This window comes from Pristiophorus japonicus, chromosome 14, assembly GCF_044704955.1.
Source record: "Pristiophorus japonicus isolate sPriJap1 chromosome 14, sPriJap1.hap1, whole genome shotgun sequence".
Lineage (NCBI taxonomy): Eukaryota > Metazoa > Chordata > Chondrichthyes > Pristiophoridae > Pristiophorus > Pristiophorus japonicus.
Genome location: NC_091990.1, coordinates 114,442,429 through 114,465,637, shown reverse-complemented (window position 1 = coordinate 114,465,637; position 23,209 = coordinate 114,442,429). Strand labels below are relative to the sequence as shown.

At 47.7% G+C, this 23,209-nt stretch overlaps 1 protein-coding gene across 1 annotated transcript in view; it reads right to left on the bottom strand.

Annotated features, from left to right (window-relative positions):
- LOC139279636 (C-Jun-amino-terminal kinase-interacting protein 1-like) overlaps positions 1-23,209 on the bottom strand; it is a 260,229-nt gene that overhangs the window by 160,047 nt on the left and 76,973 nt on the right. Inside the window, exon 3 of the mRNA XM_070898745.1 lies at positions 21,374-21,479. Within this exon, the coding sequence (XP_070754846.1) occupies positions 21,374-21,479 (106 nt within the window). The remainder of the gene's footprint in view (positions 1-21,373; positions 21,480-23,209) is intronic.

Genomic DNA, 23,209 nt, shown 5'->3' with positions numbered 1-23,209 from the left:
CATTTTTTTAAATTCTATTTTTCTTCCCACCAAAATGAATAATCTCACAGTTACTCACATTATATTCCATCTGCCACCTTATTGCCCACTCACTTAACCTGTCCAAATCCCATTGCAGGCTCCTCATATCCTCCTCACAGCTTACTTCCCCATCTAGCTTTGTATCATCAGCAAACTTGGATACATTGCACTCGGTCCCTTCAACTAAGTCAGAGAGCTTTAGGGAGAGAATTCCAGAGCTTAGGGCCCAGGCAGCTGAAGGCACGGCCGCCAATGGTGTGGTGATATAAATCGGGGATATGCAAGAGGCCAGAATTGGAGGAACGCAGTGATCTCGGAAGGTTACATAAGAACATGAGAATTAGGAGCAGGAGTAGGCCATTTGGCTCCTCGAGCCTGTTCCACCATTCAATATCATGGCTGATCTTCGACCTCAACTCCACTTTCCTGCCCAATCCCCAAATCCTTTGATTCCCTTAGTTTCCAAAAATCTAATCGGTCTTGGTCTTGAATATACTCAACAAATGACCAGCCACAGCCCTCTGGGGTAGAGAATTCCATAGATTCACAACCTTTTGAGTGAAGAAATTTCCCCTCATCTCAGTCCTAAATGACCGACCCCTTATTCTGAGACTGTGACCCCTGGTTCTAGATTTCCCAGCCATGGAAAACATCCTCCCTGCATCTGTCAAACCCCTTAAGAATTTTGTATGTTTCAATGAGATCGCCTCTCATTCTTCTAAACTCTAGAGAATATCGGCCTAGTCTGCTTAATCTCTCCTCTTAGGACAATCCCCCCCCATCCCAGGAATCAGTCTGCTGTACTCCGCAAGACTCACTCTATAGGATCTATACATGACTGTGGATGAGATGCTTAACAGAAGACCAGGCATAATTAGGATGAGCGCCAATTTACCGATTCCCAGGGCATATCGCAAAGCTTGGAAGAAGGTGACCAGATATCAGGAAATGCTTTCATGATATAAAGAAGAAAACAAGGCGAAGACCATGTTCAACGGCTGCCTCAGGAGCAGCACCTAACCTTACCAAATAAGGTCATGTGGAATTAGATAATAGATGCCATCACAATTCTATGCAGTAACGAAGGTACACCTTTTCCATGGAGGTTGGGCACCAATACCATTGGTGAGACCACCACTTTGATACAACTGCGCACAACTCTTAAAACATATACAAATAAATGAGCACAAAATCACACTTTCAATCTTGTTTTTCAACTCTGAGTACTGCAGGTATTAACTTTAACTCTGGAGTTTTTGAATCATAGAATGATACAGCCTTCTGAACTCAACATTGAGTTCAACAATTTCAGATCATGACCTCTGCCCCGATTTTTTCCCCAGACAGCAGCTGCTGGTGATTCTGCTATTCCCATCCACACCTCCTCTGGGCCCATCTTTTGTTTCTTTAGTTTTGCCTTGTACAATCATATCTTTTATCATTTAATCTCTCCTACCTTCCACCCTATCACAGGCCTTCCCTTTTGCTCGTTCCTCCCCTCCCCCTTTCCCTGCCCTCGCTTAAATCCTGTTACATCTCGAACTCTTTCCAGTTCTGACAAAAGGACATCAACCTGAAATGATAACTCTGTATCTCTCCCAACAGATGCTGCCTGACCTGCCGAGTGTTTCGAACATTTTTCATTTTTATTACAGAAGGAGCAACCCAATAAGCTACACTTGCTGCTTGAAAATGTTTCCCCTTCAAGTTATTTTGCAATTCACTTTTGAAAGTTATTATTGAATCTGCTTTCATCACTTTTCAGGCAGCGCATTCCAGACACTGCGTCAAAAAAATTCTCATCTCGCCTGTGATTCTTTTTGCAATTCACTTAAATCTTTGTCATCAAAAATAAACCTTTAACTTGTGAACGAACGTGCGGGCCCTCTGAACACAACTATTGATCCACCATCTTTGATTTCACTGTCTTCTCCGGGATAAATATTGGCCTGGACATCAGGGAAATATCCCCTGCTCTTCTTCAAAATAGTGCCCTGGGATCTTTGACATCCACCTGAGAGAGCAGACGGGGCATCAGTTTAACGTCTCATCCAAAAGACACACCTCCAACAGTACAATACTCCCTCAGTACTGCACTGGGAGTGTCAGCCTAGATTATGTGCTTAAGTCTCTGGAGTGGAACTTGAACCCACAACATTCTGACTATGCACTGAGCCAAGGATACAGAGGGTATATTGCAGGCAGGGATATAATGTGAAGAGAAAAAGATTAGTGAAGACTAACGTAGGTCCTTTGCAGTCAGAATCAGGTGAATTTATAATGGGGAACAAAGAAAGTCTGGTTTTAAGTGTCCTTTTCATGAGTAGCTCAGCCGGGGGCACCCCTGTGAGTGAGTGAGGTCTCGTGCGGTAGCTGAGGGTTTGGAGTGAACCTTCTGAGACTCGTTTAAGGCTCTGTTTGATGGTTTGTACTGCCCGCTCTGCCTGCCCATTGGAGGCTGGTTTAAACGGGGGCCGAGGTGACATGTTTGATCCCACTGCGGGTCATGAATTCTTTAAATTCGGCACTGGTGAAACATGGCCCGTTGTCACTGACCAGTATGTCAGGCAGGCTGTGGGTGGCAAACATTGCCCTCAGGCTTTCAATGGTGGTGGTGGCGGTGCTTCCTGACATTATTTCACATTCAATCCATTTTGAAAAAGCATCCACCACCACCAGGAACATTTTACCGAGAAACGGCCCCGCATAGTCGACATGGATCCTTGACCGTGGTCTGGAGAGCCAGGATCAGAAACTTAGTGGTGCCTCTCTGGGCGCGTTGCTCAACTGAGCACACACGTTGCATTGCTGTACACAGGACTCTAAGTCAGAGTCGATACCGGGCCACCACACGTGGGATCTGGCTATCGCTTTCATCATTACTATACATGGGTGTGTGCTGTGGAGATCCGAGATGAACGTCTCCCTGCCCTTTTTGGGTACCATTACGCGGTTACCCCACAACAGGCAGTCTGCCTGAATGGACAGCTCGTCCTTTCGCCGCTGGAACGGCTTGATTAGCTCTTGCATTTCAACGGGGATGCTGGCCCAGCTCCCATGCAGTGCACAGTTTTTTTACTAGGGACAGCAGAGGATCTTGGCTGGTCCAAGTTCTAATCTGGCAGGCCGTGACAGGTGATTAATCATTTTCAAACGCTTCCATGACCATCAACAAGTCTGCAGGCTGCGCCATTTCCACCCCCCTGGTGGGCAATGGTAGCCGACTGAGAGCATCCGCACAGTTCTCGGTGCCTGGCCTATGGCGGATAGTATAATTATATGTTCATAGCGCGAGTGCCCACCTTTGTATGCGGGCTGAGGCATTTGTATTTATCCCCTTGTTTTCACCGAACAGGGATGTGAGGGGCTTGTGATCGGTTTCCAGCTCAAATTTGAGGCCAACCAGGTACTGATGCATTTTCTTTACTCCGGACACACACGCTAATGCCTCTTTCTCAGTTATGCTGTAGGCCCTCTCGGCCTTAGACAAGCTCCTGGAGGCAGAGGCGACAGGTTGCAACTTCCCCGCAACGTTAGCTTGTTGTAATACACAGCCGACGATGCATCACATGCTAGCACAAGTCTTTTACACGGGTTATACAATACAAGCAGCTTGTTGGAGCATAAAATGTTTCTGGCTTTCTCAAAAGCAATTACTTGTTTTTTTTCCCACACCCAGTTCTCACCTTTACGCAATGACACATGTAGGGGCTCTAAGAGTGTGCTTAACCTCGGCAGGAGGTTACTGATATGTCCTTACAATACAGTATAAATGTACACGAGGCCCATACTTGAGAGAAGGTCACTCTGTGAACAGTTGCCTTTATTACCAAGACCTCAAGTGATCAAGGTGGGTGGAGCTTCCCCTTTTATACCTGAAAGTCCAGGTTAGGAGTGTCTCCCACAAATTCGTCCCTTGTGGTCAATGTTCTCAAGGTGTACAACTTAGGTCAGCTTATACATGGGTTACAATGATAGTTGAATACATGACATCACCTCCCCGACAAAGTCTTATTGGGATCACAGGTTGTGTCTCTCTGGTGGTTTACGCTCCCTTGTAGAGCGCTTGAGTTGGGGCTCCGGTTGTTAGGCGCTGGCTTGAGTGTCTGCTGTTTGCGGTGCCTCAGGCCTGTCCGGACTGCCCACAGTGACTGGACTCTCCTCCACTTGGTTCCTGTGTTCGGTCACCTGTGGTGGAGTAAACTACGTCGTGTTCTTCCTCTGCTTCTTCTATGGGGTTGCTGAACCTTCTTTTAGTTTGATCCACATGTTTGCGGCAGATTTGTCCATTGTTAAGTTTAACTACCAAAACCCTATTCCCCTCTTTGGCAATCACAGTGCCTGCAAGCCATTTGGGCCCTGCAGCGTAATTAAGGACAAAAACAGGGTCATTGACATCAAAACATCGCGCCCTCGCATTCCTGTCATGGTAGTCACATTGTGACTGACGCCTGCTCGCAACAATTTCTTTCATAGTAGGGTGTTTAAGGGATAACTTGGTTTTGAGTGTCCTTTTCATTAGCAGCTCTGCGGGTGGAACCCCTGTGAGCGAGTGTGGTCAGGATCTATTGGCCAACAGGAGTCGTGATAAGCGGCTTTGTAGGGAACCCCCTTGGATTCTGAGCATCCCCTGTTTGATTATCTGCACTGCTCGTTCCGCCTAGCCATTACAGGCCGGCTTGAACAGTGCCGTTCTGACATGGTTGATACCATTGCCTGCCATGAAGTCCTGGAATTCAGTGCTTGTGAAGCACGGGCCATTGTCGCTGACCAAGACCTCCGGTAGACCATGGGCGGCGAACATTGCCTGTAGACTTTCTACTGTGGCAGAAGATGTGCTTGAATTTAAAATGGCACACTCAAACCATTTGGAGTAGGCGTCTACTACAACCAAAAACATTTTTTCCATGAAAGGACTTGCGTAGTCCACATGGATGCGTGACCATGGCTTGGTGGGCTAGGACCAGGAGTTAAGGGGGCTTCCCTGGGTGCGTTGCCCAGCTGAGCACACGTGTTGCACCTGCGAGCACAAAGTTCCAGGTCTACATGTATCCCTGACCACCAAACGTGTGACCTGGCAATTGCCTTCATCATGACAATGCCCGGGTGCTCATTGTGAAGTTCTCCGATAAACACAGCTCTGCCTATTTGGGGCATGACTACTCTGTTTCCCCACAGTAGGCAATCGGCCTGAATCGAGAGTTCATCCTTGCACCTATGAAACGGTTTAAGTTCCTCAGGGCATGCCCCGTACGTGGCTGCCCAGTCCCCATTCAGGGCACATTTTTTAACTAAAGTCAGTAGCGGGTCTTTATTTGTCCAGACTTTAATCTGACGGGCTGTCACAGGTGAGCTTTTGCTTTTGAAAGCTTCAACAGCCATGACATCTCAGCACCATGTTCAGTTGCCCCCTCAGTGGTGGCTAGTGGGAGCCTGCTGAGTGCATCGGCGCAGTTTTCAGTGCCCGGTCTGTGCCGAATTGTGTAGTCATAGGCGGCTAACGTGAGTGCCCACCTCTGTATGCGGGCCGATGCATTCGCATTTATGGCCTTGTCTGCCAAAAGGGACGTTAGGGGTTTGTGATCTGTCTCCAGCTCAAATTTCCTGCCAAACAGGTACTGGTGCATTTTTTTAACTGCTTATACACATGCTAGCGCTTCCTTTTCTACCATCCCGTAGCCCCTTTCTGCCTGGGACAGACTTCTGGAGGCATAAGCTACCGGCTGTAACTGACCATTGGCATTCACATGCTGCAACACACACCCGACCCCATAGGACAACGCATCGTACGTTAAAACAATTTCTTATACGGGTCATATAACGTTAACAGTTTGTTGGAGCATAACAAGTTACGTGCTCTATCAAAAGCCCTTTCCTGGCTGTCCCCCCAGACCCAATCGCGACCTTTGCGTAGGAGCACGTGCAGCGGGTCGAACAGCGTGCTCAATTTGGGAAGAAAGTTACCAAAATAGTTCAGGAGTCCCAGGAACGAATGCAGCTCCGTTATGTTACGGTGTCTGGGTGCTCTCTGGATCGCTTCCGTTTTGGACAAGTTAGGTCTGATTCCATCTGCTGCTACCCTCCTCCCCAGGAATTCTACCTCTGGAGCGAAGATGACGCACTTCGCCTTTTTCAGTCGCAGCCCTACCCGGTCCAGGTTGTGGAGGTGTTCTTCAGTATTGCGACCTGTGATGAGGATGTCATCTTGAAAAACCACCGTCCTTGGAATCGACTTGAGGAGGCTTTCCATATTTCGCTGAATGATCGCGGCGGCCGAACGAATGCCGAACGGACATCTGTTATACTCAAACAACCCCTTGTGTGTCATGATGGTAGTCAGCTTCTTCGACTCACTCGGCAGCTCCTGGGTCATGTAAGCTGAGGTCAGGTCCAATTTTGAAAAAAGTTTGCCACTGGATAGTGTCGCAAAGAGGTCCTCCGCTCTCGGTAGCGGGTCCTGGTCTTGGAGTGACACCCGATTGATGGTGGCCTTGTAATCGCCACATATCCTGACCGACCCATCTGCCTTGAGCACCTGCACGATCGGGCTCGCCCAGTCACTGAATTCGACTGGCGAGATGATGCCTTCCCTCAGCAGGCGGTCTAATTCGCATTCTATCTTTTCCAGCATCACGTACGGCACCGCTCTGCCCTTGTGGTGTACTGGCCTGGCGTCCGGATTTATGTGAATCACTATCTTGACCCCCATGAAAGTGCCGATGCCGGGTTGAAATAATGAGTCAAATTTGTCCAGGACCTGTGAGCACGATACTCCACAGAAGAAATTGCATTGACATCGGCCCATTTTCACTTCATGACAGAAAGCCAACTCCTCCCTAGTGCAGGACCGTCCCCCGGGACAATCCAGAGTGGCAACCTGTTCTCCGAATACCGTGGCGCTGCCTAGCACCGGAATGATCTCCTTTGTATATGTCCGTAGCTGTGCGTCAATCGGCAATAATTTTGGCCTCCTGGCCTTGGACACCCACAACCTTTTGAACTGTTTGATACTCATCAGGGATTGGCTGGCCCCCATGTCTAGCTCCATTAATACTGGGATGCCATTGAGGAGCACTTTCATCATTATCGGTGGTGTCATGGTATGTGAACTGTATATGTGCTCCACATGAACTCACTTAACTTCAGCTTCCAGCGATTTCCCCCAGTAGTCATTTGGCCTCATAGGGCTTACATCAGGCCCGTCTTCCTCGTACATCAACCTGACTGCAGGCTTCCTGCACACATGCGCCAAGTGACCGCTGACGTTGCAGTTTCTGCACGTATATTGCTGATACCTGCAAGCTCTGGCTGGGTGTTTGCCTCCACACCTCCAGCATGAGCTGAAGGCCCCGTTGTTGGAAACAAAAGGTCCATTACCAGTCGATCGTCTCTAACATCTCTGTAACAGTCTTTAAGCGCACCATTAACAGGTGTTGATGGCCCCATTACTGGCCGCATTGTCCATTGCGATGGCATGAATCGCCGTTCAGCTAGCCATTGTCTCTGTTGAATTCCCCCTTTGGGTTAGACGACATGCTGGGGCAGGTCCGATTGCCCTTCTCTGCCCAACGTGTGTCGCATTAACAATGTTGACTCCCTGGTCGTTTGCCGCATTTGAGCCAAGATTTTTGTCATACATCATTCTGGTCTCTTCCTCCCGAGATAAATGTCTGGGCTATCAGAGCCACCGCTTCCAAGGTCAAGTCTTTGGTCTCAATCAGTTTCCTGAAAACCCCAGCATGCCCGCTGCCCTCAATAAAAAAAGTCTCACAGCATCTCCGCTCTGCAAGCATCTGGGAACTTACATTGGCTCGCCAGTCGCCGGAGATCTGCCACAAAGTCTGGAACGCTTTGTCCTTCTCGCCGCCGGTGCGTGTAAAACCGCTGTCTCGCCATGTGCATACTGCTCGCCGGTTTAAGGTGTTCCCCGATCAACTTACTGAGCTCTTCGAATGTCTTATCCGCTGGCTTCTCTGGCGCTAGAAGGTCCTTCATCAGGAAGTATGTTCTGGATCCACAAACCGTCAGGAGATGAGCCCTGCGTTTGTCGGCCAAATCCTGTCCCAACCATTCCTTAGGGACAAAGCTTTGCTGTAGTCTCTCAATAAAGTCATCCCAATCATCACCAACTTTGCTGTAGTCTCTCAATAAAGTCGTCCCAATCATCTGTGCTGCTACTGGCCATGCTGGCGTGGTTTAAATCCCAGTTTCTCGTCGCCAATATGTCCTTACAATACAGTATAAATGCACACGAGGTCCATACTTGAGACAAGGTCACTCTGTGACCAATTGCCTTTATTACCAAGACCTCAAGTGATCAAGGTGGGTGGAGCTTCCCCTTTTATACCTGAAAGTCCAGGTTAGGAGTGTCTCCCACAAGTTCGCCCCTTGTGGTCAATGTTCTCAAGGTGTACAACTTAGGTCAGCTTATACATTGGTTACAATGATAGTTGAATACATGACAGTTACCAAAATAGTTGAGGAGTCCCAGGAACGACCGCAGCTCCATGACGTTCTGTGGCCTGGGCGCATTCCTGATAGTCTCTGTCTTGGCGTCTGTGGGCTGAATGCCGTCCGCCGTGATCTTTCTCTCCAAAAACTCCATTTCTGCTGCCATGAAGACGCCTTTCGACCTCTTCAGTCGCAGCCCTACGCGATCCAGTCGCTGGAGGACCTCCTCCAGGTATTGTAGGTGCTCGACGGTGTCCCGACCCGTGACCAATATGTCGTCCAGAAAAACCACCATGCGTGGTACTGACTTGAGTAGGCTCTCCATGTTTCTCTGGAAGATCGCTGCAGCCGACCGAATTCCAAACAGGCATCTGTTGTAGATGAACAGTCCCTTGTGCGTGTTGATGCAGGTGAGGCGCTTCGAAGACTCCTCCAGCTCCTGCGTCATGTAGGCCGAAGTCAGGTCGAGCTTGGTGAACGTCTTGCCTCCTGCCAGCGTCGCAAATAGGTCGTCTGCCTTAGGTAGCGGGTGTTGGTCCTATAGCGAGAAACGATTAATAGTTACTTTATAATCACTGCAAATTCTGACCGTGCCATCACTTTTGAGTACTGGAACAATCAGGCTGGCCCACTCACTGAGTTCCACTGGGGAAATGATGCCCTCGCATTGCAGCCTGTCCAGCTCGATTTCCACTCTCTCCCTCATCATGTCAGGTACCGCTCGCGCCTTGTGGTGAATGGGTTGTTCCTCTGGGACCAAGTGGATCCGCACTTTCACCCCGGAAAAGTTTCCAATGCCTGGTTCAAAAAGGGAAGGAAATTTGTTAAGAACCTGGATACATGAGGCCTCATCGACATGTGATAGCGCTCAGATGTCATCCCAGTTCCAGCGGATTTTGCCCAGCCAGCTCCTTCCAAGCAGTGTGGGGCCATCGCCCGGGACAATCCAGAGTGACAGTTCATGCACCGTGCCCTCGTAGGTGACCTTGACCATGGCACTGCCCAGGACAGTGCTGAGCTCTTTGGTGTACATTCTCAGTTTCGTGTGGATGAGGCTCAGGGCTGGTTTGAGTGCCTTGTTGCACCACAGTCTCTCAAACATCTTTTTACTCATGATGGATTGGCTAGCGCCAGTGTTCAGTTCCATGGCTGCAGGTAAGCCATTCAATTTTACATTTAGCATTATAGGTGGACATTTCATTGAAAATGTGTGCATCCCGTGTACTTCAGCATCTGCCTCCTCTCCGAGGCTCGAAATTGCTTTGATCCACCATGGACCGATCTTCCTCTGTCACGTGGTGGTTAGCAGGTTTTGCAGAGCTTGCAGCTTGTCTGCAAGCTCGTTGGAGGTGCCCCCATTGTTCCACAGCTCTTGCAAACATACCCTTTGAAGCGGCATGAATAGGCCGAATGGAAGCCTCCACAATGCCAACAAGGTGCGAATTGCCTTGCATTCATCCTTTGTTGTAGACTCAGTCATCTGGGTCACCTGAGGCCTGCTGGCAGTTGCAGACTCGTAATTTCTGCCCTGTACATTTCTGCTCGCAAATACAGTTCCAGTTAATTTATGAACATTGCTCGCACTTGTGTGCTGAGAGATTTGTTTGGTGTTATCACTGGTGGACATAAACGCCTGTGCTATCGCAATGGCCTTACTGAGGGTCGGTGTCTCTACAGTCAAAAGTTTTCGTAGGATGGTCTCGTGGCCAATGCCCAGTACAAAAAAGACTCTGAGCATCTGCTCCAGATAGCCGTCAAACTCACATTGTCCTGCAAATCCCCTTAGCTCGGCGACGTAGCTCGCCACTTCCTGACCTTCAGATTGCTGGCACGTATCGAACCGATACCTCGCCATCAGCACGCTCTCCCTCGGGTTAAGGTGCTCCCGAACCAGTGTACACAGCTCCTCATGTGACTTATCTGTGGGTTTCATCGGAGCCAGAAGATTCTTCATGAGGCTGTAGATTGGTGCCCCGCAAACCGTGAGGAGGAGAAGTACTGGTCGAGCCGTTCGACATAGGCCTCCCAGTCCTCACCCTCCGAGAACTTTTCCAGGATGCCCACAGTTTGCTGCATCTTTGCGTTGGATTTGTATACTCGTCGCCAGTTATTGTGTTCCTAACACAGATGAGACTGCACACAGGGAGGTTAGAGTAACAGTGACCTCAGTCTTTATTAAGACACTCCAGAGTGAGGAACAGGCCTTAGGGACCGGCTTATATACAGTGCTCCCAAGGGATGCTGGGATCCCTTGGGACTTCAGGGGCTGTGCTCCCTGGTGGCAGAACATGGGAGTGCATGCTTTACAGATACACAACAGAGGGTAGATAATGTAGCATCACTTTTTTAAAAAGGAGGGAGAGAGAAAACAGGGAATTATAGACCGGTTAGCCTGACATCGGTGGTGGGGAAAATGTTGGAATCAATTATTAAAGATGAAATAGCAGCGTATTTGGAAAGCAGTGACAGGATCGCTCCAAGTCAGCATGGATTTATGAAGGGGAAATCATGCTTGACAAATCTTCTCGAATTTTTTGAGGATGTAACTAGTAGAGCTGACAAGGGAGAACCAGTAGATGAGGTGTATTTGGACTTTCTAAAGGCTTTTGACAAGGTCCCACACAAGAGATTAGTGTGCAAAATTAAAGCACATGGTATTGGGGGTAATGTATTGACGTGGATAGAAAACTGATTGGCAGACAGGAAGCAGAGAGTCGAATAAACGAGTTCTTTTCAGAATGGCAGGCAGTGACCAGTGGGGTGTCGCAGGATTCAGTGCTGGGACTCCAGCTATTTACAATATACATCAATGATTTAGATGAAGGAATTGAATGTAATATCTCCAAGTTTGCAGGACTAAGCTGGGTGGCGGTGTGAGCTGTGAGGAGGATACTAAGAAGCTGCAGGGTGACTTGGACAGGTTTGGTGAGTGGGCAAACGCATGGCAGATGCAGTATAATGTGGATAAATGTGAGGTTATCCACTTAGGTGGCAAAAACACGATGGCAGAATATTATCTGAATAGTAACAGATTAGGAAAAGGAGAGGTGCAACGAGACCTGGGTGTCATGGTACATCAGTCATTGAAGGTTGGCATGCAGGTACAGCAGGCGGTGAAGGCGGCAAATGGCATGTTGGCCTTCATAGCTAGAGGATTTGAGTATAGGAGCAGGGAGGTCTTACTGCAGTTGTACAGAGCTTTGGTGAGGCCACACCTAGAATATTGTGTTCAGTTTTGGTCTTCTAATCTGAGGAAGGACGTTCTTGCTATTGAGCGAGTACAGTGAAGGTTCATCAGACTGATCCCCAGGATGGCAGGACTGACATATGAGGAGAGATTGGATCAACTGGGCTTGTATCCACTGAAGTTTAGAAGAATGAGAGGGGATCTCATAGAAACATATAAAATTGTGACGGGATTGTACAGGTTAGAGGCAGGAAGAATGTTCCCGTTGCTGGGGAGTTCCAGAACCAGGGGTCACAGTCTAAGAATAAGCGGTAAGCCATTTAGGACCGAGATGAGGAAAAACTTCTTCACTCAGAGTGATTAACCTGTGGTATTCTCTACCGCAGAAAGTTGTTGAGGCCAGTTCGTTAGATATATTTAAAAGGGAGTTAGATATGGCCCTTATGGCCAAAGCGATCAAGGGGTATGGAGAGAAAGCAGGAAAGGGGTACTGAGGTTGAATGATCAGCCATGATCTTATTGAATGGTGGTGCAGGCTCGAAGGGACGAATGGCCTGCTCCTGCACCTAATTTCTGTGTTTCTATCATGATCACAGAGCTCTTTAATTGGCTTGCCTGGTGCATTAGAATCCTATTTGTCACTATTCAGTCCACTTGTGTGGGTTAAAATACAACCATTGGTGAAGGTTTTGGTCAGAGCACAGAAGAGATTTGCTGGAATGGTTCCAGATTAGTTACATGGGTAGACTAGAGAAGCTGGAGTTGTTCTCTTTCGAGCAGAGAAGGCTAAGAGGAAATCTGATACAGGTGTTCAAAATCATGAAGGATTTAAATAGGGTAAATAAGAGAAACTGTTTCCAATGGCTGAAGGGTCGATAATGAGAGGGCACAGATTTAAGGTGATTGGCAAAAGAACCAGAGGCGACATGAGGAAAGCTTTTTATGCAATGAGTGGTTAGGGTTTGGAATGCACTGCCTGATAGGGTGGTGGACACAGATTCAATATTCGCCTTCAAACGGGAATTAGATAAATACTTGAAACAGAAAAAATTTGCAGGGATATGGGGAAAGAGTGGGAGTGGGACTGACTGGATTGCTCTTTGAAAGAGCCAGTGCAGACTCGATGGGCCGAATGGTCTCCTTCTGTGCTGTACTATTCTATGATTCTATGAACGCAAATGCCACATCAGAAGATAGTTCAGCAGATTTTCCAACGGGGATATTTTACAAAGTGCTCTGCCTGCCCTTAACTTGGTCCATGTGTGGGAATTAAACCTGGACTGTATTGTAGTTTTTGCTGAGACAGGGGCTGGATTATCGTCCTCAAGACAATTAGCTCTGAGCATTGGCTTTGCTGACTTGAGGAATGGATCGCAGTATGCGTTGCAAAGTGAATCGCGACATTCAGGAGGTCATCCTGACTGACATCAGCCAGACAGGTTATCCTGCAGACCATAACATCAAGTCGAGTTTGGCTTTCAAGATCTCCTTCAGCCAAACACGATCAACGCCTTGCCTGTATTTAGACCTCAGGACTAGAAATTCATTGTAGCCAAGAAATGTTTAGACTAAAAATGGTTAAGTAGCGCCAGTTGAAAATTGTCTCAGCTGCACGCAAAATTCGTCCTCACTCCTCATTAAAATGATTGCAGTCATCATTCTCATCTAAAAACCGAGGGGCCGAAATTACCCCTTTATTGCTAACGGGCATGCAAACCCCTTTTCGCCTGAGGGCAGGCAGCTGTGGTGCCGCGACTGAAATTGCACCTGAGATTTTGGGGTGTGTTGGCAGTTAATGTCACGTCCTGCACTTTGTGCGCCGCACCGGGGTGCACACGGCGATGATGTCATCAGCGTGCGTGCCAACTCCTTTGTGCTTCGCGGGGGCAATTGCCCCACAGGACGCCTGTCTGGCAGGGGCCGATGTCAGCGCCAGCTTCACGGGGCTCTGACATCCGCCCGGGGCGCCCCTTAAAGCGGAGACCATGTGCGCCCGGGGCCGCCATGTTTTATTGTCGGCCAACGTTCTCGTCAGCCCGACAATGTCGGTCCTTGTTTCGACCAGGCCGACATCATGCAGCCTGATATTGACTCGTGTGTGCCGGGCCATTGGCCCAGTCGAAAATGCATCTGGTGGCCCAGTGGTGCCCACCGAAAGGGCTGCAGAATCTGCAGCAACTCTCCCCTTTAAATGAAGGGGAGGCGCGTTGTGGCACGTCAGCATCATGCGGAGCATCCGCATAGCGCTGACCTGTTCAACACGGCGCTGACCCCCGAGACAGCGCTCTGCCTCATTTCCGGGTCACAAAGTGCAAATTTCACTTCCACCCATGCGTTAACTGACCCAGGCTGGGAAGGTTAGCGGCTCCGGATGCGCCACGGGACAATTCCCCCCCCCTCACCCCTCCCAAGCTCATTGGCGTCACACTGAAATGATGGACCAATATCGGAGCAGTCTAAATGCCAGTAATGATTGCCACAGGCTTTTTCCACAATGCTGCAGCACCTCATTCTCAGCAATGTTGGGTGTACACCTGCCTCCCAGAAGAAGAATGACAAGGAGAAGGAGCTCTTATTTACAGATGCTGATGGCAGATCGCTGCCCCAGGGAGAGAGCACAGAGTTTTTCCGATGAAGCTTTGGAAGTATTGGTTTTAGCGGTGGACAGAAGGCGGGTAGTCTTGTACCAACTGGCAGGGGGCTTTCGCCACAAGTCTGCCACACCTATGTGGAGGGAGGTGGCACACCACGTCCCGGGTAGCACTGTGCTCCCCAGGACCCACACATAGTGCAGGAAGAAGTTTAACAAGCTCACATGGGTGGTCAGGGTGAGTGAAGGCTTCAACAAATACTGCATCCCATCATCTGTACCACAAGCTTCACACACTGCTCAATGCACCAGACCCCTAGCACTCACCCACCAACAATCTCTAACTAGCAACACTCACACCCACATCTCACACCTTGCACACACACACGGGTCACTAGTTATTAGAATTTGTACGATATGTGTGCCATGTTTATAGATAAAGTTATTAATTGTGTTTGGAATATTTTGCGGTCTCTCTCATTTCACCTTCGTGCCCAGGAGGACACTGTGATGAGACATGGATTGTATGATGAGGATGTGGTGAACTACGGGGATCTGGGCTTTATTCATGCGAATTGGAGTCTGATGAGCCAGACCTGGTCAACCTGTCCCAAAGGCCGGTTGCCTCGCTGCCTCCACCGTAGACCCTGGAGGGCGAGGTCCACTGCCAGTACAGCCCCCATGACTTTCAGCAAGTGTTGTAGTTTGAAGCTTTTCAGATATAATTATGGAACTTTTTTATTTGCCCTGACATTCCGTGATCCCAAAGAACCTTGAAATGAATAGAGAAAACTCTTCCAGTAGCAAGAAGTAGCACACAGCCACTCAAACTTCAAAAACCTGTCCGGTCCGAATAATTGGCGATGATCCTTTTAAATAGCGTCACTGGAACCGGCTTCTTGCTGCTGCACGCCACCTGAAGCTGCCGTTGTTTTCTCCAGCCGGTAAGTTCATTGACGGTAACAAAGTTTACACATTGGGCATCAAGTGAGTGTTGCACACTCACTGACTTCACGATCTCTGTGATGGCGGGGTTCCCGTCGATCATGTTCAGCGGCAATACTACCGGCAACATCAATATGGCGTGCGGCGCTGGAACCGGCATCAGGTGGCGTTAAAGCTCTCAACGGCATTTTAGCGCCATCTCGTGAGACTCCTAAGAGACTCAATGCTTGAAGGAATAGCAGAAGTAAGTGCACTCTTCAAGGAGATGGCAGAGGCCACTATATCTATGAAGCAACACTCTGCCTTCCTCTAATTCTGGGGATCTCTTGCATCCCTGATTTCCTCCATTGGCGGCTGTGCCTTTATCTCTCTGGGCCCCAGGCTCTGGAATTCCCTCCCTAAACCTCTCCGCCACGCTCTCCTTCTTTAAGATGCTCTCTAAAGCCTAACTCTTAATCCTAATATCTCCTGATGTCGCTCAGTGTTCAATTTTGTTTGATCATGCTCCTGTGAAGTGCCTTGGTACGTTTTAGTACATTGTAGGGCTGGAGGAGGTTGCAGAGATAGGGAGGGGCGAGGCAAGGATGAGAATTTTAAAGTTGAGGGGTGTATTTGCTTCATGGGTTCTTTGCTTAACAATTCATAGCAACACATTGTTAATAAACCAAGTATTTCTTAATAGCAAAGGTTTAACAACCACACTACACATTACCAGTTCATCCACTAGGCTGGCAATTGCATACCTCATCGTGGATAACCTAGACCCACTCACTGGTGTTTTATTGAGTCTTGTGAACATCATATGACTGGCTAAACCACTCACAATGCAACAGTTCTACAAACCTGTGAGCATACTCACCAGTGCATACATTACAAGGCATTACTGGACCAGGAATCAATATCCATAGGAAGGTGCATTTCGGCATGATTTGTCAGTGCCAAGGATTACTCTCCCCTCCACAGTAGTATTCTTACTCTACATCTGGGGGCTTGTGCCAAAATTGTGAGAGCTGTCCCACACACTTGTCAAAAAACAGCTGATGTGGCAAAGCTCATGTGACACATTTCTGAAGTCATGGACATCACAAGTGTATTGACTGTAATGACAGCAATGGTTAGTTACAAGTTCATAAGAATTACAGCCTAGAAGGAAACTACTTGACCCACTGTTCCTGTGTCTTGTGCCAGTTCTTCAATAAGACCTATCTTATATCCTACATTACAACACTGACTACACTTCAAAAGTAATGGACGTAAAGTGAATTGGGATGTTCTGAGGTAATGAAAGGCACTATATAAATGCAAATCTTCCTTTCTTCCCATCTACCCTATTCCCATTTCCCTGCCCTTTCTCTCATCGTCTTTTCAATCCTTCCTTTTCGAATATTTATACAATTCTATTATAAATGGTGTTATAATCTCTGCCTTAATACCCAGTTGTGATAAAGCATCCCACGTTCAGAGTTCAGAGAAGGTTCACGAGGTTGATTCCTGAGATGAAGGGGTTGTCTTATAAAGAAAGGTTGGGCCTATGCTCATTGGAGTTTAGAAGAATGAGAGGTGATCTTATACTTTTCAATAAGATTCTGAGGGGGCTTGACAGGTAGATGCAGAGCGGATATTTCCCCTCGTGGGGGAATCTAGAACTAGTGGGCATCGTCTCAGAATAAGGGATCGCACATTTAAAACAGAGAAGGAGGAATTTCTCCTCTCAGAGGTTCATGAATCTGTGGAATTCTCTACCCCAGAGAGCTGTGGAGGCTGGGTCATTGAATGTACTCAAGGTGGAGATAGACAGGTTTTTGAACGATAAGAGAGTCAAGGGTTAGGGGGAGCAGGCAAAGAAATGGTGTTGAGGCCAAGATCAGATCAACCATGATCTTATTGAATGGCAGAGCAGGCTCGAAGGGCCAAATGGTCTACTCCTGCTCCTATTTCTTATGCTCTTATGTTCGAAAGGGGTATCAGCCATGCCTCAGTTGGTAGCACATCAGGAATGGTAGCATGTTACTGGACTAGTAATTCAGAGACCTGGAGTAATGAACCAAAGACGCGAGTTCAAATCTCACCACCAGTTAATTAAATAAAAATTTGGAATAAAAAGCTAGTATCAGTAATGGTGACCATAAAACTACCGGATTGTCGAAAAAACCCACCTGGTTCACTAAATGTCCTTTAGGAAAATAAATCTGTTGCCCTTACCCGGTCTGGCCTATATGTGACTCCAGAGTGGTTGACTCTTAACTACGCTCTGAAATGGCCTAGCAAGCCACTCGGTTGTAACAAACAGCTGCGAGAAACGCTGACAAGAATATAACCGGATAGACCACCCGGCATCGACCTCAGCACCGACTTCGGACACGACAATGGCACACCCAGCCAGTCGACTCTGCAAAGTCCTCCTCACTAACATCTGGGGACTTGTGCCAAAATTGAGAGAGCTGTCCCACAGACTTGTCAAGCAACAGCCTGACACAGTCAAACTCACCGAATCATACCTTTCAGCCAATGTCCCAGACTCCTCCATCTCCATCCCTGGGTCTGTCCGGACTTCACCATCACAAGGACTGTGTGGTGATCACTGCCACCAATGCTTTCATGGACAGATGCATCTGCGACAGGTAGATTGGTGAGGATGAGGGTTTTCCCTCATGTTGGTTCTCTCACCGACAGGACAGACTCACCAGAGGTGGTAGCACAAATGCTATACAGTCGGGAGGGAGTGGCCCTGGGAATCTTCAACATTGACTCCGGACCTCATGAATTCTCATGGCTTCAAGCATGGGTAAGGAAACCTCCTGCTGATTACCACCTACCGCCCTCCCTCAGCTGATGAATCAGTACTCCTCCATGTTGAACACCAATTGGAAGAAGCACTGAGGGTAGCATGGGCACAGAATGTACTCTGGGTGGGGGACTTCAATGTCCATCACCAAGAGTGACTCGGTAGCACCACTACTGACTGAACTGGCTGAGTCCTGAAGGATATAGCTGCCAGCCTAGAACTGCAACAGGTGGTGAGAGAACCAACACGAGGGAAAACCCTACTTCACCTCGTCCTCACCAGTCTACCTGTCGCAGATGCATCTGTCCATGAAAGCATTGGTGGCAGTGATCACCTCACAGTCCTTGTGATGACGAAGTCCTGTCTTCACACTGAGGACACCCTCCATCGTGTTGTGTGGCACTACCACCGTGCTAAATGGGATAAATTCAGAACAGATCTAGCAGTTCAAAACCGGGCAGTAATGAGGCACTGTGGGTCATCAGCAGCAGCAGAATTTTATTCCATCACAATCTGTAACCTCACTCTACCATTACCATCAAGCCAAGAGACCAACCCTGGTTCCGTGAGATGTGCAGACGAGCATGCCAGGAGCAGCACCAGGTGTACCTAAAAATGAGGTGCCAACCTGGGGACTACATGCAACACAGGACTACATGCATGTTAAACAACATGCTGTAGACAGAGCTAAGCGATCCCACAATCAAAGCGCTGCAGTCCTGCCACATCCAGTTATGAATGGTGGTGGACGATGAAACAACTAATGGGAGGAGGAGGCTCCATGCATATCCCCATCTTCAATCATGGCGGAGCTCAGCGCGCGAGTACAAAAGACAAAGCTGAAGCATTTGCAACCATCTTCAGCCAGAAGATCCTCTGCTAGTTCCTCAGGTCCCCATCATCAAAAAAGCCAGTCTTCAGCCAATTCAGCCATGTGATATCAAGAAACAGCTGAGCACACTAGATACAGCAAAGGCTATGGGCCACAACAATATCCTGGCTATCGTGCTAAAAAAGTGCTCCAGAACTAGCCGCGCCTCTAGCCAAGCTGTTCCAGTACAGCTACGACACTGGCTTCTATCCGACAACGTGGAAAACTGCCCAGGTATGTCCTGTGCACAAAAAGCAGGGCAAATTCAATCCGGCCAATTACCGCCTCATCAGTCTACTCTCAATCATCAGCAAAGTGATGGAAGGAATCGTTGACAGTGCTATCAAATGGCACTTACTCACCATTAACCCGCTGAAGTTCAGTTTGGATTCAACCAGGACCACGCAACTGCCCTGGTCATCAAGGCAGCATTTGACCGAGTATGGCATCAAGGAGCCCTCGTAAAACTGAAGTCAATGGGAATCAGAGGGAAAACTCCACTGACTGGACTCACACCTAGCACAAAAGGAATATGGTTGTGGTGTTTGGAGGTCAATCATCAAAGCCCCAGGACATCACTGCAGGAGTTCCTCAGGGCAGTGTCCTAGACCCAACCATCTTCAGCTACTTCATCAATGACCTTCCCTCCATCATAAATCAGAAATTGGGATGTTCGCTGATAACTGCACAGTGTTCAGTGCCATTTGCAACCCCTCAGATAAGGAAACAGTCCATGCCCACATGCAGCAAGACCTGGATGACATTTAGGCTTGGGCTGATAAGTGACAAGTAACATTCATGCCACACAAGTGCCAGGCAATGACCATCCACAACAAGCGAGAGTCTAACCACCTCCCCATGATATTCAACGGCATTACCATCACCGATTCCCCCACCATCAACATTCTGGGGGTCACCATTGATCAGAAACGTAAATGGACCAGCCACGTAAATATTGTGGCAACAAGAGCAGGTCAGAGGCTAGGTATTCTGTGGCGAGTGTCTCACCTCCTGTCTCCCCAAAGCCTTTCCACCAGTTACAAGGCACAAGTCAGGAGTGTGATGGAATACTCTCCACTTGCCTGCATGAGTGCAGCTCCAACAGCACTCAAGAAGCTCAACACCATCCAGGATAAAACAACCCGCTTGATTGACACCTCATCCACCATCTTAAACATTCACTCCCTCCACCACCGGTGCACTGTGGCTGCAGTGTGTACCACCTACAAGACTCTACAGCAATTCGCCAAGGCTTCCTTGGCAGCACCTCCCAAACCCGTGACCTCTACCACCGAGAAGGACAAGGGCAGCAGGTGCATGGGAACACCATCACCTCCAAGATGCCCTCCAAGTTACATACCATCCTGACTTGGAAATATATCATCATTCTGTCATCATCGCTGGGTCAAAATCCTGGAATTCCCTCCCTAACAGCACAGCGGTTCAAGAAGGCAGCTCACCACCACCTTCTCAAGGACAATTAGGGATGGGCAATAAATGCTGGCCTGGCCAGCGACGCCCACATCCCAGCAATGAATATTAAAAAAACACTCGTCTCTGAGTCAGAAGGTGGGACTTGCGCACAAAATTTTAGGCTGACACTCCAGTGCAATACTGAAGGAGCGCTGCACTGTCGGAGGTGCCGTCTTTCTTATGAGACGTTAAACCAAGGCCTCATCTGTCCTCTCAGGTGAATGTAAAAGATCTCTTGAAGAAGAGCAGCGAAGCTCTCCCTAGTGTCCTGGTCAATATTCAGCCCATAGAATCTTAAACATTTATGCCACAGAAGGATACTATTCAACCCCTCGTGTTTATGCTGGCCGAAAAAGAGCCATCCAACCTAATCCCACTTTCCAGCTCTTGGTCCGTAGCCCTGTAGGTTATGGCACTTCAAGTGCATATCCAAATACTTTTTAAATGTGGTGAAGGTTTCTGTTTCTACCACCCTTTCAGGCAGTGAGTTCCAGACCTCCACCACCCTCTGGGTGAAAAAAGTTCTCAACTCCCCTCTAATCCTTCTACCAATTACTTTAAATCTGTGCTTCATATAATGGAGTGTCCAGAACTGCACTCAGTGCTCAAGCATTCCTCAACTATAATTCAATACATGGAGCACAGGGTCAATTAACACAGATAAATACTTGCTTATTTTAATTTGGTGTTCACCCTAATAATTGACCATAGTCACTGTGATATTGAATACAACTTAAAACTGTATGGGAAATACTGGGCAGAGGTAATTTCTCTAAGTCTTGCACTTTTTTCAGAATAAGCCAACCATTTCTTTCCCAATTATATTTGCAATGCAGTTATTACATTACTAAGCATCAAAAAATCCATTAGATTGTCTTTACACTCAACCACTTGCAACTCCCAGGCATTCTGGCTCGGACCGACAATCCTGGAGAGAGGTTATTGATGCAGTGATGGTTTTGCTCATCACTGTTCTCCCGCCCTGTCCCATACCATCACAGCGTGCTTCTCTCACGCGATAACATTCACAGCGTGCTCCCAAGCTCTTACCCTTGTAGCCAGGCCGTCCTTACAGTGCAGACTTATCCCACATTCGTCTGTTATTTCCGACAAGTCTTCATCTTCGAACTCTTCCAAGCTTATATCGTGGGTTAACCTGCAGCGATACAATGGACAACAGACCGAGTCAGCACAAAACCGAAAACTAGAACACGTTGCAAAAACTGCTCTTCCGCACACAGCGGCCACATTCTGTAGTACTGCTACTTTAATACACACGCATCCGAATGGGCAATCAAGGGATATGGAGATCGGGCGGGAAAGTCGAGTTGAGGTCGATGACCAGCCATAATCTTATTGAATGGCGGAGCAGGCTCCAAGACCCATAGGGCCTACTCCTGCTCCTATTGCTTATGTTCTTATGTTGCTGGTTCACGTCCCACACTCCAGAGACTTGAACAAAAAAATCTAGGCTGACACTGCAGTGCAGTACTGAGGGAGTGCCATAGGAACAGGAGGAAGCCATTCAGCCCCTAGAGCCTGTTCCACCATTCAATGAGATCATAGCTGATTTGCGACCTAACTCCATATACCCGCCTTTGGTCCATATCCCTTAACACCTTTGGTTAACAAAAAACCATCAATCTCTGATTTAAAATTAACAATTGATATAGCATCAATTGCCATTTGCTGAAGAGAGTTCCAAACTTCTACCACCCTTTGCGTGTAGAAATATTTCCAAATTTCACTCCTGAAAGGCCTGGCTATAATTTTTAGACTATGCCCCTTAGTCCTAGACTCCCCAACCAGCAGAAATAGTTTATCTCTATCTACCCTATCTGTTCTCCTTAATATCCTGAAAACACCTTGACCTTCTAAATTCTAGAGAATACAACCCTAATTTGTGTAATCTCTCCTCATAACTTAACCCTTGAAGTCTGGGTATCATTCTTATAAACCTACGCTGCACTCCCTCCAAGGCCTATTTATCCTTCCTAAGGTGTGGTGCCCAGAACTGCTCACAGTGCTCCAGGTGTGGTCTAACCAGGGTTTTGTACAGCTGCAGCATAACTTCTACCCCCTTGTATTCTAGTCTTCTAGATATAATGGCCAGCATTCCATTAGCCTTTTTGATTATTTTCATAACATTTTAATGATCTATGTACCTGGACCCCCAAGTCTCTTTGGGCATTCAATGTTTTTAGCTTTTTATCATTCAGAAAGTACCCTGTTCTATCCTTGAGAGGTCCAAAGTGGATGACCTTACAGTTGCTTACATAGAAATCCACTTGCCACAGTTTTGCCCATTCACTTAATCTGTCGATGTCCCCTTTGTAATTATATGTTTTCATCTACCCTGCCTACAATGCCGCCTATCTTTGTGTCATCGACTAATTTGAATGTATGACTTTTTATGCCATCATCTAAGTCGTTAATAAATATTCTGAATAGTTGCGGCCCCATCACATATCCCTGCAGGACACCACTAGACACATCCTGCCGATTTGAGATCTTTCAGATGAGATGTTAAACCGAGGCCCCGTCTGTTCTCTCAGGTGGACGTAAAAGATCCCATGGTAATATTTATCCCTCATTCAACATCTTTAAAACAAGTTATCTGGTCATTATCATATTGCCCTTTGTGGGATCTTGCTGTGTGCAAATTGACTGCCACGTTTCCCACATTACAACAGTGACTCCCATTCAAAAGTACTTCATTGGCTGTAAAGCACTTTGGGATGTCCTAAGGCTGTGAAAAGGCGCTATATAAATGCAAATTCTTGCTTTCTTTGTCCAGCAAGTTGAACAAATTGGTATACAGGCAACTTTCGATTATCCATACATGGATCTAACGGAGAACCCGCTGTAACGGCACTTTTAAAAACT